Source organism: Nicotiana attenuata, unplaced genomic scaffold (assembly GCF_001879085.1).
Source record: "Nicotiana attenuata strain UT unplaced genomic scaffold, NIATTr2, whole genome shotgun sequence".
In the NCBI taxonomy this organism is placed as follows: domain Eukaryota; kingdom Viridiplantae; phylum Streptophyta; class Magnoliopsida; order Solanales; family Solanaceae; genus Nicotiana; species Nicotiana attenuata.
The window spans coordinates 9662-25051 of NW_017673729.1; the positions used below are offsets into that span (position 1 = coordinate 9662).

Below are 15390 nucleotides of genomic sequence, written 5' to 3' on the forward strand. Positions count from 1 at the left end.
TATATATAAATTATATTTTTATATACTTTTTAGCTATCAAAATATAAATAATTTCTACGCGAGGGGATGTGGTTCATGTCAGGAGACTGGAGGCTACAAATTGCATATCACATGCAATTTGTGGGTTAGGAATTAATGTATTTGTGAGAATAGTGAATTAGGACAGTTCAATGAATCCCAGCTTGGAATCCAAAACAGTAGCTTCTAGTTTTCTCCTCCTGCACCTTCTGCTGTCTTTCGGCTGCTTTCTCCCCTTATCTCCTATCCTAAGTTTTATGAGGTCTCACTTAAAAGATATTCTCTCCGTTCACTTTTACTTATCATATTATATTTTATTTTTCGAGAGGCAAATTTGTCATATTTTTTTTTTCAAGGGGATGGCGAGTTTTTTTTAATTAAAATGACATTATTTGACATGGAATTATTTATTTATTTCAGAATCGCCACTTGGGATAATTTATGGTGTACCAAGTCACCGATTTATTTTACATCCCAAATCGAGGATATTGACTCTGTTTAAAAGTCTGCGAAATTAGAAGACCGGGTAAGGAATTTTGTTAACCCGGAAAAAAGTGTTAGGCATTCCCGGGTTCCGTGGTTTTAGCACGGTCGCTTTTAATCATACCTGGCTTAGCTAATTGTTTAATTACTCATTTTAAAAACCTATATATATTTTACCTTTTACCGCTTTTAATTAGTGCATTTATGGATTTATCTTGAAACGGATCACATGTGTGTAAATCCGTTTTATTTGGGGCGCTAAAATCATGTCACGCGAACGTGTACACAATTAGTCACGCTTTATTAATTAAGAGGATTGTTCGGCCAAAGTTGCGCATGTATTGGGTGATACCCTTTTTTGCTTGAGCCCGACCGGGTTGGGTCCGGTCCGGGGCAAGTCGGGGCCATCGAACCCGACCTGGATGCAAGGTAGAACGACGGCCACGTCTACAACCGAGGTCAAGTCATTTCGAGACCGTTGCAGAGCTCGATATGAGTCACCACCGGATGGAGAAACACACAAGGTCGGAAGCCGGACTCGTAACGGATAACCAAGCGTCGCCGGATATCTCGCCCAAACGTGATTTTCTCAACCACTTCAGGCCATTAAGGCGTAATTACAGGGATCCACGATGTAATTGATTTACCTACCTTATTTTTACCCTTAATCAGAATGTATAAAAGGGGAGAAGACCCCATAAAGAGGGCATCGGAAATCGATACACTACAGTACCATCTCTCTCAATTCTTGTACGCTATCAAGCACAATTGTTCTAAGCGATATTATATTCTGCGATTATTTTACTTTAACAGCTATTGTTGAGTCTTTATCTTTTATTTTCCTCAATCTAAACCTTTTGTATCTTTTAGTTCACGAATCCTTAAAACCCCATATAAATTCAATTGTTACCCGGATTCCAGGGTAAACAGCGCACACGCGTACTTTGATTTATTTGGGAATTGTAATTATGTCATGCGAACATGTACACAATCACGATAGTAGATTAAAATCGCGTTTAAAGCAACTATGAATATCATATTGATTTTTTTTTTTTTTTTTTTTTTAAGAATTTTGAAAATTTCCGTAAAAGTTTATGAATTTATGGAACCTATTTGTGATTAGAGTTAATGTACTAGAATCTTAAGGAATATACAAATACTAATTGTCATTGTTGAATTACATGGAGGTTTAAGAATTATGAAATATTTATTTGTGGCCAAACTACATTGGTTAAGCTGACAGAGTTTACTGCTGTTGGGTAGTGAAAGAAACCATTGGTTAAGGCCGTTGTGAATAGCAGTGGCCTAATGAGTTTAAAGTCCATCAGACTCTTCAAGTTAATTCAACACGTTGGGCTATGGCCCAAGTAAATCAATTCCGGCTCTAATTGAGGCCTAGCATGTCCAAACATTGGAATTTCCCTTGTCTTTGATTACCAATGATGGAAACGTACACTTGCTTAACACTTATAAAACTAATTTGAACCATTTTTTATCAAATAAGTACTCAAGAATTAAAAGATAAACTGTTCATATAAAGGAAACCTCAAATCACAACTAAATGGCTTTTCAATTAGATTACAATTATAATCAGAACAAAATTACATAATCCCAATTTGTTGAGTTTACTACACTTGATAAATTGTTCTAACAACTACAACCCATAATCTCATTAACGTGAAAGCTATGCGCCCATTCCTGCCTCGCTTTGGTTTGTTAATTTAGTCAAACTGAATTCCAGCATTTCATTACTGCCTAATCCGGACTCAAAATTTATCCAGTAATGAATTCGATCAACTGGTGATCAAATCCAATGACTGGCTAGCCTTCGTTTTCATATGCTGATATCAAATCAAGTCTACACCATTAATTTTAACAAGACAACATTCAAATGAAGAAAACATATTGTTTCAAGCATATTCTTACTGCTTATTCAAATTTGGAACATGTCATAAATAGTAATATCATCACACCCTCCGCTATCAACTCAAAAATGGTAATCAATACATGAAGCATTTCAACAGAAACATAGATAAACAATTTAGGGCAGATTTTAGAGAACTATGACAACCTAAACCTTAATTAAATGGTTGCAGAATCAGATTCATACATATTAAACACACAGTGAGGTCTACTCAAAGAAAACAATAAAACAATTGCCATTACATTAGGTATTCCAGCACTTTCAAAATAGAACAAAACATATTGGAGGTCTAAGCAGTACCTTAGCAGCAACAAAGCAAAAGAAACAGAAACTAAGCCTCTGAACTTGATGATAACAACAGCAAACAAAAGGAATTATAGTTGGACTGGAATTTAGAAAAATCAGAATATGAAACACAACATTCAGTGAAGATCTTCCTAGAGATCTCTTTTAGTTTTCTGATATTTTTCTGTAGCTAGAAAGCTCAAAAGGGAAGAAAAGAGTCTAAATTCAAGATGTGTTTTTTGTGTAAAAATCTGGCTCAAAAAATGAAGGAAAAGAATTCTGAATTTCAGAGCTTCTTTTGTGTAAAATCTATGTGAATTGTGAAAGGGGGTTCTTTTTTATAAGGGAAAAAACTTTCACCTCACCTCACATGTGCACATCCTAAATTTCAAGAGATAAAGCATCTTTTAAACCAATTTTCTACAGTCATCGCCTTTTCATCAGATATTATCCTATTTTCAGCATCTTTTAAAACTGAAAATGGACAGTTGTCCTATTTCTAGAAGTTTCCAGATTTTTTCACTCTTTAAACTTCTTAAAATTCATTCTTTTTACCCCAAATCTGACTTAATTAATTTATGTTATTGCACTTTAATCCCTTCTAGATGATCCCTACACAAATATCTCAAAACTCCTGATTTTCTGATTTCGTTTGGCCCCTCTAAGTTTCTATTATTACCCCTTCAACTCTTTTAATTCCAATTGACATTCAAAATCAGCAATCAAACCATCAAAAACAAAATCACAAATCAAATTAAATAGAAACAAACGACTAATTCACCTTACTAGAAGATTACTGAACTAATTAAAATTGATTCAATTAATCTAAACACATGCAACTAAACTAAAGATTATGCAATTCACTTAAATAATCCTATTTTAATTGAGCTAATCAAAATAATAATCAACACCTAAACTAGTGATCACAAAAACAGGAAAAGAAACAAGAAAGGGAAAGGGAAAATATACTGATGTGGCCGGAAATGAGTGAACAAATGAGTCGAATCAACAAACGACGATGGCGACGAAGTTTGGCTGGTCAGCGGTGACTTGACCGAATTTCGATAAAGTTTGAAACGACCCAAGGCCAACACTAACCAATTTTTCTTGTCAAGAACAATTGACCGATGTAAATCTTTAGTCAAAACGGGTGAATTTGCTCACAGGAATCAAAAAGGGAAAAAAATTAAGTTTTAGGGTTTTTGAGATTTGAAATTGGAGAATATTGGTGGGGATTTCGGGAAAATCGGTGATGGATTAGGGCTGCGAAAAGATGGGGAGTGTGTGGTGTGAATTTGAGGGTGTTTGGAGACGAACCGCCGCCCTGGGCGATTCCCGGCGGTGGCAGATGGTGGAGCTTCAGAGAGAAGAGATATGAGAGGTGGTGGGGGGGAACTTAGGGCGCCTCTAGGGTTGGGGGGGGGGTCTGACCATTATAAGGAAAAATAAAATCAGTTCCCAGCCGTTGGATGGTGGAAGATCAACGGCTGGGATTGGTTAAGGGCAAAATGGCGTCGTTTGATAGGGGGAATTGGACCAGATTATAAAGAGAGTTAGGCTGGGTTGGGCGTGAGTTGGAGCGATTTTTGGGTCATTGGAATTGTTTTTGGCCCAGATTTAGACAAGATTAGCATTTCCCTTAATTCTCTTCTTTGTTTCTTTCTTCATATTTTTTTTAATTTAAAAAAAAAAAGCTTAATCAAATTAATTAAACACCTAAATTAAATCCTAAATCAAATCTAACTTGGAATTAAACCTAATTACTTATTTTATCATTTGAACACTTGATTAATTCAACACTAATGAAAGAAATTACTAATTTAAGGCTAAAAGCTAAAAATGTGAAATGACATTATTTTTTGTGATTTTTGTTTACTAATGTGTTTACTAATGTAATTAACTTATGCAATTAAACTCTTAATGCAATTAAGACCTAAAAATGCCATGTAATGAAGATTTGGACATTTTTGCGGTATTTTTCTACGATTTAAAAAAAAATTAAAAATGCAACTAAATGCAAACAACTAATTGACAAAAATTCCTAAAAATTCTATAAAAATTAAAATAATTAGCAAAATCCTATTATGCGAATTATGTAGGAATATTTTAGTTGGGCAAAAATTATGTGCTCACAAAATTGACTAATTTTTGAAGCTAAATTATATTATATTTTCTAAATATTTTAAAATTAAAATTTAGATATTCGAAAACTAGTACTATAATTTGTAATTTTTCTCATATCAACATGGTGAAAAAAATACATGTTAAAATATTGGTCAAAGTTTATGTAGTCTGACTCTCGAAAAGCGAAACATGACAAGTAAAAGTGAACGGAGAGAGTAGTAAACATTAAACTTTGAAAATAAGAAATTTTTAATATTAAATATTTACTACTCTTTTTTCACAGAAAATATTTACTACTTTAATCTGGATCATATGCCGCACGAATTCAGATTAATATGGAATTGACTAATAGATTTTGAATACGGAATTATAAAATTTTAAGGAAGAAAAAAAAAGAATTTACTGAGTCAAAGGCATGGATGGACCGCAAGTCTTCAGGGGTGAACTAATTATATTTTTAAAATTATGGGCTTATATCTACTACTCCTTCCGTTCACTTTTACTTGTCCACTATACTAAAAATACATTTTCACTTTTACGTGTCCACTATACTAAATCAAGAGAAAGACAATCTTTTTTTCATGTTTTACTCTTATCATTAATTACTCATTTTCAAAACTTATTTCCCAAGACTTTTTTGAAAGGCTATCATTATTATGGGTTGTATGGTAAAATACATACTATATTTTTTAGAGTTAATACCCTCAAACCCGCCTAAACTATACTATCTTTGTCAGTTTCCTACCTAAACTATCGAGTGTCCCCGAAAAGCCTCCGAACTATATCCCCTTTCATAATAACCCCCCACCCCCCTCCCCGGCTTATGTGGCATATTATGTGAAATCAGTTGCGCAAGAGCGCTTGAACGATGAAAATCATCATGAAAAGGGGCCCACCTGACAGCTTGAATAACGGCTAATTAGCCCATTTAATTAAGAAACTTATATTTTATCCCCTTTTTCTTTATATTACACCATCTTCTCCATTATTTCACCTTTCTTCACCATTTTTTCACCCTTTTTGTCTCTTTCTTCATCTTAATCCATTTGAAATTCTCTCTCTGTTTATTGAGTTTATTTGTTATCTTTCTCATTTTATCCATCCTTGATTGTTACCCAAATTAATTTGAAAGAAGAACACCCATTGTAGAAGAGTCATGAGGTTTAATGTGTTTTGAGATTATGGGCAGCCTGCTTCTTTGAGAACATCAACGAAAAATGCTAACCCAAGAAGACGTTTTTTTGGATGCAAGTACTATGGGGTAATAATCTTTCAAATCATCATAATTTATGTGATATAATATAGCTAAATATTGCTTTTATTTATAATGGATTGGTTAAAATTTTCAGGCTAAGGATCGTGTGGCTTGTGAATTTTTCTAGTGGTATGATCCGAAATTTCCTGGCCAGTCGAAGATGATAATTCTTGGCTTACAAAAGGAGAAAATGGAACTTGAGGCTGAATTGAAAAAGAAGAAAAATTTTAAGATGCTGCTTATTATTAGTTCATGTTTCAATGTGTATTTTTGGTTGTTCAAATGCTAGGAAGTGTTGTGTAATCTGAAACTTGGTTGTCGCTTTTGTTTCAAATGCTAGGAAGTGTAATTTGAAACTTGATTGTTGCTTTTGTTTCAAATGCTAGGAAGTGTACTGTCATTGCTATATGTTTGATCTTTTCGCATAATTGAAAACACAAGGAAAGCTAGAAATAAGACATTGTATTAGAGCTCAAAATGCCTACAATTGACTAGTTTTATATTACATCCCATAAGGTGCATTGAACTAAAATAAGTTTTAGTAGTTTACATCATAACTTGCACCACAAAAATATTATCCAAAACACAATCATAGTATGAGCATACAACAGTTCCCAATGGAGTAGTGTTGAAGCTCAAACACCTCCAGTTTTCTCATTAGCTTTTGGTGATTTTGGCCTTAAATACTGTAGTAAAGCACTTCTATGTTGAAGTTGTCTAGTTGTGATTGCTTGTTTTCCCTTCCATTTCAAGCCTTTACTTGGTTTATAACCAAGATCACCAGTCACTACAGCCGAACTTTCAACTGCTCTATTGTTCCTTCTACTGTCCATATCCTACTAACAAGCCTCCCTTGCTGAAAATTAAGTTAAAAAAAAACATATATCAAACAATAGAGTTTAACTTGCAACCTCAAAACTAACAACCAAACTGCTAATTACCTCAACATACGTATAGCCACTTTTGCTGACAAATACTCCATGTCCCACTACTCTTGGCCTCTTAAATGCAGGAAGAGCATCTCTGTTGCTTTCTTGAGATTGTTGCACATCTGAAACCTGAGAATGCTGGACATCTGAAACTTGAGATTGTTGCACATCTGAGTTATGTGAGTTCTGCACCATGTTGCTATTGCTTCTTCCTTTACCACCCTTAGCTTTAGCATTCTTCTTACTAGTAGATGCTTGGGAATCAGCCTTTGATCTCTTTTTAGAGGTTGATTTTTGTGAGTGAGTCACTTCCTTTGCACAAATAGAACAGTCCCAATAAGCTAATACCAACTAATACCAATCTAATAAGTAATGTTGTTGATACTATCTAATACCAACTAAGAGAAACAACTGATGCAACTAGCTGAACTAACTGATACACAACAGCCCCAATCAGAATTAACAATCCCAAGCTAACAACTAACTGTTACATTACAGTCCCAAACTAACAGCTTACTTAAGCTAGCAACTAAATGATACATAACGGTCCCAAACTAACAGCTAATACAATGCTATAACAACAATTAACATTCAGCAGAAACTAACAACTAACATTCATCATAGTCCCAAACTAACAGCTAATACAATGCTATAAATTCAACTAACAACTAATACAAACTAACAGCTAACAGCAGTCCCAAACAACATTGCAACATTCAGCAGAAACTAACATTCAACAGTCCCAAGATGTTATTAGTAATCAATTTCTAACAGGAGGCAGAAATTAACAAAAACAGTAACAACTGACATATGCGAGATAACAAAAACTAATAGAAACAGTAAAAAATAGTAACGGCTGATACAATGCTAAGTAAATTAACAGAAGTAACCAACAATCAATTGTTAACAGCTAACAGAATGTAACAAAAATAGAAAATAATAGAAAGTACCTCTGAAGTGCTTTGAGGTTTATTTGGACATCTTCTTCTATTATGAGCTGTGGACTTACAAATTGAGCAACTCATTGATATTCCTCTCTGTGTAAGCTTGCCACTGCTTTTTATCTTCCCAACCTCCTTTTTTTGTGTGGTCCTTCCAGGCATTGTTCTAACAAGAGATGGTTCAACCATTGCATTTGTTGACTCAAGCCACATCTCAATGCATGGTACTGGCTGTATGAATTGAGAATAAGCATTTAGGTAGGTCTCCTTCTTGTATCACTCAGAAAGTCAAGTGGATTAAGTCTCTTATGATGAATTGCAGTGCACAAGGTATCCCTTTTAGTTGCCAAGCTCTTCAACTACACACTCCCTCAGTCAACTTGACAATGTGTTTAATCCCTGTAGCCCCCTTTACTTCATACCCAAAATCATCATTCCGGTGTATTGTGCACCTTATAGACTTCCCCACATTTGTAACCAATACCATCATTGCCATTGGAGAAATGCCTTCATTCCAAGTACCTGCAAATGCCCTTACTCTGGTGACCCTATTCATTACCTTTATCCTAATTTCTTCAAGCATGCTAATAATTGTCTTGTGCTTAGGACCCAAAACCCAAGCATTGAAGCTTCCAGCCATGTTATTATCCACACTGTCACACTTGGAAGAAGTTCTGAACATTGCTTTGCTCCATTTCTCAGGATTGTAGTTTACCAAGTCGTCACAGATCTTGTGACCTAGCTTACTTAACTTGTCCAAGTTTGCTTTAAGTTCAGCTTCATAAGTTGACCTTGCACAGCTCCAAAACCCATTTCTTCTCTCAATACCCTTCCATTTCTATTGCCAGTTAGTTAGAATATGTCTTGCACACATTCTGTGCTCGCATTCAGGAAGATATTCTTGAACTACTGAAATAAACCCTGCAAAATAAGACAGTGATAGTCTAAAAAAAGATATTGTTAGCTTAAAAATAAATATCTTGTTAGTTTAAATAAGATAGTACCTTTTGCATATCACTAAAGATTGTCAATTCTGCTCCTTCATCATTGATCTCCAAATCAGACTTCAATATTCTTATAAATCAACACCATGTGTCTTTACTTTCAGTCCCAACTACAACCCATGCTATTGAAAATATTTGATTATTCCCATCCTTTGCAATAGCAACAAGTAGTTGTCCCTTAGACATTCCCTTCAAGAAACAACCATCTAACCCAATACATTTTCTGCACCCTTCAATAAATTCCCTTTTCATTGCTGCAAAGCAAATGTAGAAGGAGCGAAATAATTTTTTCCCATCTCAAGAATATGTCACTTTTACCACACAAGTACTCCATGGATTTGATTGAAGGAGCACATCTCTATAATCATAAATCCTGCCAAACTCCTTCACATGCTCACCCATCACTTCTTTTAATACTTGTTTCCTAGCCTTTAAACAAATTTTTTTCCCTACATATAAACCCAAATCCTCCCTTGCCAAATCTTGCATCTCCCAACCCTTTATGCACGGCTGTGAAATTATCCTACTTCTATAGTACTTTGCAAGATACTTGGTATTGCACATTGAATTTGTGTTGGTCTTGTTGCAGTTATGCCTAGGATTATAAGTTCTGATAATAAAATCAACAGATTTGGGCTCTCTTCTTGCAAACAACAACCAAGGGCATCCACTAGTTTTGCATTTTACCCTAACTTTGTTTTTATCATTTATAATCTTCTCGATCTCACGACCTCTTTCTATTGCATACCTTGTGATAGATTCCCTAAACTTATATACATTTTCAAAGACCATGTTAAGTTGCCAAACCACCTTTTCCCATTTTGGATCATACATTACCCTCTTGTTCTCCTTTCTTGCGTTCATGTTACCACTTTTGTTTCCTGATTCACTACCACTCTCATTGTCGTTGTCACTCTCAAAATATCAACATCTGAACTGTCATAAAAAGGCTCATCACCAACTAACTATCAGAAACATTTTTCTTCCCTTTATCTATGTCTTCAAAACCTGGATCTATCCCAACTGGTCCAAGAAAACACTCAGCAACAACTTTCTTTCTTGGTATTCTTTTTTTCTTCTTATCAGCCTTCAAATCTGTTTTAACTATGTTCAACTCTTCATGCACATCACTACCATAATCAGCTTCATGCTCTTCATCATCAGTGGCGGAGCCACATTGAACCAAGAGGTGTCAAGCGACACCCCTTCGCCGTAAAATTACACTATATTACTAGATAATTTTTTTTTTAAATTTTATGTATATTTACTATACGCTAACTTCCCTTGATTTTTCGACATATCTAATTATTTATATTTTGACACCCCTTGATAAAAATTCTAGCTCCGCCACTGTTCATCATCATAACTGCTAGATTTATCCCTATTTGCAGCATTACCTATGTTATCTTCCTCTAAGTCTTCATCTTCTATGTCAGAATCATCTTCATCTACTAAGGAGTTTCTAGGAAGTTTTTCTACAACATGTGACTGTTCATGGGGTTCTATTTGACCACTACAATCAATATTTTCAATTTGGGAACCTAAAGGTGCATTGAAACCTTCAACAACCCTACTGGAAGATTCTTCAACGACCCCACTAGTCACATGGCTATTCTGGACCATATTATCTCCCTAATGGCATACATAAATGTCTATTGTATCCTTATTACTTAACAGCTCAGCAAGTACCAACAAATCCCTATTATTTTCAATTCTACCAAACTTCCACCCTTAGAAGATACAACATACATTTTTCCTACATTGGTAAACCCAAAATCCTTGGCATAATCAACAATTTCTGGAATAGACAGTTGGTACGTATCCACATTAAAGGCATATTCAGTGTTTTCCCCAACATAAACTGGCCCGACCTCACTCACAAGCATACCATCAATATGAAATCTCAAATTTAGATATTTGCGTGCCATTACCCTAAAATAACAATAAAAAATAACAAAGAATAAGGCCAAAACACAGAATACCTTACTAATCTAACATAAAAAGACCCGAAATCTAAAACTAACAACAAGCAACATGCATGCAACTATATATTCGACAAACAAACATCGACAACAAGAAAGATGTAACACCTCAAAAAAGACCCAAAATTTTCTACTACGAACTAAATCGCAGCACATACCTGTCATAATTTCGCAACAAACATAATAGGGAATAAAGAATAAAACCTGTATTGAAGCAATCTTCTTTAATAATCTTCAAAATCTTCAAAGAATTGGAGGAAGATATTTCACCAGCAAAATTCTAAGCCCTAATTTTGTTCTGATTCAGCAGCAAAACTTCACCTTTACTCCAAATTCGAAATAGTAGCGACTAGTTTTGAAGAGAAATTGATGGTAGCAGTGACCAGTTTTGAAGAGAAATCGGAGGAAAATAATCGGAGAAGAGAAATGGAAGGTCCGATGAGAGTAAAGTGACATTTTTTTACTGAGAGTAAATGACCGTCTTTACTGAATAGATTGAGTAAAAACCCACTAAAAAAAATAACATAATTAAATTATTGTAGACTAATTAAGTCAATTTTAAGATTAATTAGATTAATTATCCACGTGGCATGCCACATGACAGGTTTTATAATTTATTTAGAGCGTGTATCATACGCACTAGGGCTAATGAGACGGGGAGTTTTATTATGAAGGGGGATATAGTTCAGGGGGTTTTCGGGGCACTTGATAGTTTAGGTAGGAAACTGACAAAAACCATATAGTTTAGGCGGGTTTGAGAGTATTAACTCAATTTTTTATTTTTTAAGGGGCGTGAAAATTCAAAATGGATAATTAAAAGTGAATGGAAAAAGTATTTTTATAGTTTTAATGAATTTTTATATATTAATTTTTACTCGATTCAATTGAACACATTAGTAGAGCACACTAGGTCTCTGCAACTGCTTTCCACAACGAAATGCAACTGTTTTCCTACTTGCATTTTCTTTTGCTTTGAATTATTTGGATTTTGTAATTCCTAGTCGCAACTTTATTGCTAAAAGATATGCAACTAGCAAGGGCTAGATGGTAAATATTCCGAATACCGCTGCCCATTTGCAATGGTGGGCCCCGTCCGCACCTTTTTGGAGTTATGCTCAAGGTAGGCCCCACCTTTACAGCCCACAATATAAATGAAGAAGAAGCGTTTCTCATTCTCATCCTTAAAAACACAAGTTTATTACTCGTACAAAAAGCGAGGAACAGAACATCAGAGAAGCTTCTGGAGACAACACTGGGCAAAATATCTCGTACCACCATTTCATCCAAGCCGTTCATTCCCTAATTAAACCTGATCTAACCCGCTCATTTTCTAGAAGAGAAAATTGAGAATATTATGTTTAATTCATATGAAAGCCCAAGCGTATTTAATGGAAAGCCCGTTTCTGGAGACTTCTTTCTTCAACCTTAGCGTTAAGAGAGAGTTGCTCGTCTCTTCTCAAACTCTTTCTTCTCTCTCTCCACCCTAATAATGCTAAGGTTCCTTGTCCTGACGAAACAGTGCTCTTCTTTTCTTTTAAAGAAACATATTTTTTTTTATATTTTCTTACTTTGAACAGAAATCCAGTACCTTTTTGTATTAAAGGAGTTTGATTGGATTTTTGGTACAAGGCTGAGCTTTGTATTTAATTCGTCGACAAAAACAGAAAATTTTCTGGAGTTAGGTTTTTCTTGATCGGTGCAAGTGTTGAAGTTATTGGTGGTTATTGAAGAATGGCAGGTGAAGAAGGGAAAAGCATTGATTTTTATGCAGTTTTAGGGTTGAAGAAGGAATGCACTGCAACAGAGCTTAAGAATGCTTACAAGAAGCTTGCACTGGTCAGATTTGACGTAAACCCCCCCCCCCCCCTAAAAAAAAAAACTATACCACTTCTTTTGTGTTGCTCTTTTATCTATTCAACAATCAGTAGGGTCTGTTGACTCTCTCTCTCTCTTATTTTTTATTTCCCTTTTAATTAGTCCTGGAAAAATAAAAATTGAATCTTGATCATGAAACAGAGTCAATCGACGTTACAATTTTTTTTTTTTTTTTTTTAATTTTCTGCATGCTATAACTATTAGTCCTGCAATGGAACGTTACCTGTCGTTTTACAAAACGTTCAAATTGTCGTTGCCTATTTGTTATCAATTAAAGGAGCTGGTTTGGCCGAGATTATTCATTACTATGATTTATGGGAGCTTATATATGAGTGGAATATATTTTACCAGCCAATTTTCCCAGTAGTCATTGTTACTTATTTTACTAGTAATATACGCAGATAGTCTTGATTCGAAATTTTCCCTTCTAACAGGTAAAATTGTGTTCTTGTTTTTATAGAAATGGCACCCGGATCGCTGCTCAGCATCAGGGAATTCAAAGTTGGTGGACGAGGCTAAGAAGAAATTTCAGGCCATTCAAGAAGCCTATTCTGGTAATTACTAGTTAATGTTTTTTTTTTTCTAACTCAGTTGCACCATACATTTGTATGCTCTGTTCACCAAAATGTTTTGTCCTGCTAGTGCGAGCTAACAGTAAATGCGCTCTGTGAATTGGACACACACTAAAATTCAATTATTTGCAGTGCTGTCGGATGCCAACAAAAGGTTTTTGTACGATGTAGGAGTTTATGACTCTGGTGATGATGATGACGCAAATGTAATAACTCTTTCTTTTATTATCTGTGTTTAAGGTTTAATTCATGTTGCTTGTTACTTGATTGAATTGGGAAGTTTCTTTTTTTCAATTTTGTCTCATGGTTGTACGAGGCATTTTCATGTTGTTCCATTTGTTTTTACTTTTTGAGAGGGCTACAGGTGATGTTCATATTATTAGTGTTAATCAAGTCGGGGCTTTTAGAACGACGAAGAAAAAGGTGCTTTCTTTGGTGCTTTTTTGTGTTACCGTGCAAAAGCAACTTGAGTTTTCTTTTTTAAAAGTCATCGGTAGCCATTATTTCAGGGGAAAGGATATAATAGTACTTTGAGGGCTGAACATGGAACAATTAGTTTCTTGTAATCATGTGTCGTTGATTCAATCGATGATAGATCCTGATCTTTATCCCTAAAAATTTGGTTTAACTTATATGATATTGGATCAAGCAAGTTCTGCATGCTCAATTGTAAGTGGATATTCTTGTGCAGGGAATGGGTGATTTTCTGAATGAAATGGCAGCTATGATGAACCAAAATAAGTCCAATGTGAGTTCCATTTTCCCTTTTCTTCTTCATTGAATTTACATTGTGAAACTCCCACAAAAGATAAAGAAAATGCAGAGTAGGAATTTTTGTTGCTATAATCTAGCAAGTGCCATGTGACCAGGAGGTGACGGGTTCGGGCCGTGGAAACAGCTTTTTGCAGAAAAGGGTACAATAGACCTTTGTGGTTTGGCCCTACCCTGGACCCTGCACAGGGGAACTTAGTGCACCAGACTGTCCTTTTTTATGATCTAGTGTGCTATTTGTTGATAATTTTTAAGATGCTTCTTGAACAAAATTCATTTTCACATTGCTGGCTAATAAAACTGAAGTCTAGGTGGGGAAGCTAATACTTGTGCATGTTGGCTCAGATTTGTTCGTATAGTAGCATCTTCTTTTTAACATAAACATGTGGCTAAGAGGTGGCAATGGTGTTCAGATGTAGTTTTGTGAATTGACAGGAAAATCAGGGAGAAACCTTCGAGGAATTGCAGGATCTGTTTGAGGAAATGTTCCAAAGCGATGTTGGGACATTTTCTTCTTCTTCTTGTCGGAGTGAAACTCCTTCTATGTGTTCTACCTCATCATCTACATCATTCAGTGAGCCTTTTTTATGCTTCTCCAACAAAAGGAGTTCTTCTGATATGAGCTCGGGTAGTGCAAAGGATGATTCTTGCCAATTCCAAGGATTTTGTGTAGGGGTTGGTTCCTTTTCCTTTCTGCTGAAATATAGTCTATCTTTCTATCGTTTATTTTCTCGTCGGTTGTGTTTTTAATTTTTTTTGTTTATTCTTGATACTTGAAGACAGGTAGTACAGGCGGAAAATGCGAGGAAAGAGAAAGGAGCCGGAGGAAGAATACCGGGAATGGCCGGAGGTAATACGAGGGATGCCAAAAGGCAAAGGGCTCTATCAAGGGAGAGCTTTTGATTCAATCATTGTTTCTTATCCTAAGGAATAGATTACGTAGCACAACCTAATTAATTGATTTGCAGCTTAGTCTTGAATTAAAATCCAAGTGTTTAGAAGCTTTTGTTGTTATTTAAGAAGGTGCGAGATAAATATTTGGTTGGTTAAGATGTTTTTAAAGGAAATTAGGAGCTTAGCTAAGTAGTTCCAGTGGCTATTGCCAGAAGTTACATCCTTAATATTTTGGATGAATCCTGTAACTAGCTTTTTTTATGCTATGGCTTTTGACCCTTTTGCTAATTGATGGGATGCAGTTGTTGGCAAATTAGTTTACAACAACAGCAA

The 15390-nt window shown here is 35.2% G+C and overlaps 1 protein-coding gene across 2 annotated transcripts; it reads left to right on the forward strand.

Moving 5' to 3' along the window:
* Nucleotides 1-12128: 12128 nt before the first annotated feature.
* LOC109217118 (chaperone protein DnaJ) lies at nt 12129-15370 on the forward strand. Of its 2 annotated transcripts, none has more exons than XM_019381350.1 (6): nt 12129-12781; nt 13281-13374; nt 13525-13598; nt 14084-14140; nt 14599-14838; nt 14943-15370. In XM_019381350.1, the coding sequence occupies exons 1-6, from the start codon at nt 12677-12679 to the stop codon at nt 15015-15017; spliced, it is 645 nt and encodes a 214-aa protein (XP_019236895.1). In that variant the 5' UTR covers nt 12129-12676; the 3' UTR covers nt 15018-15370. The 2 variants fall into 2 exon arrangements, with proteins under 2 accessions (XP_019236895.1, XP_019236894.1); XM_019381349.1 differs by having other exon boundaries at nt 14947-15370.
* The last annotated feature ends 20 nt before the right edge of the window (nt 15371-15390 follow it).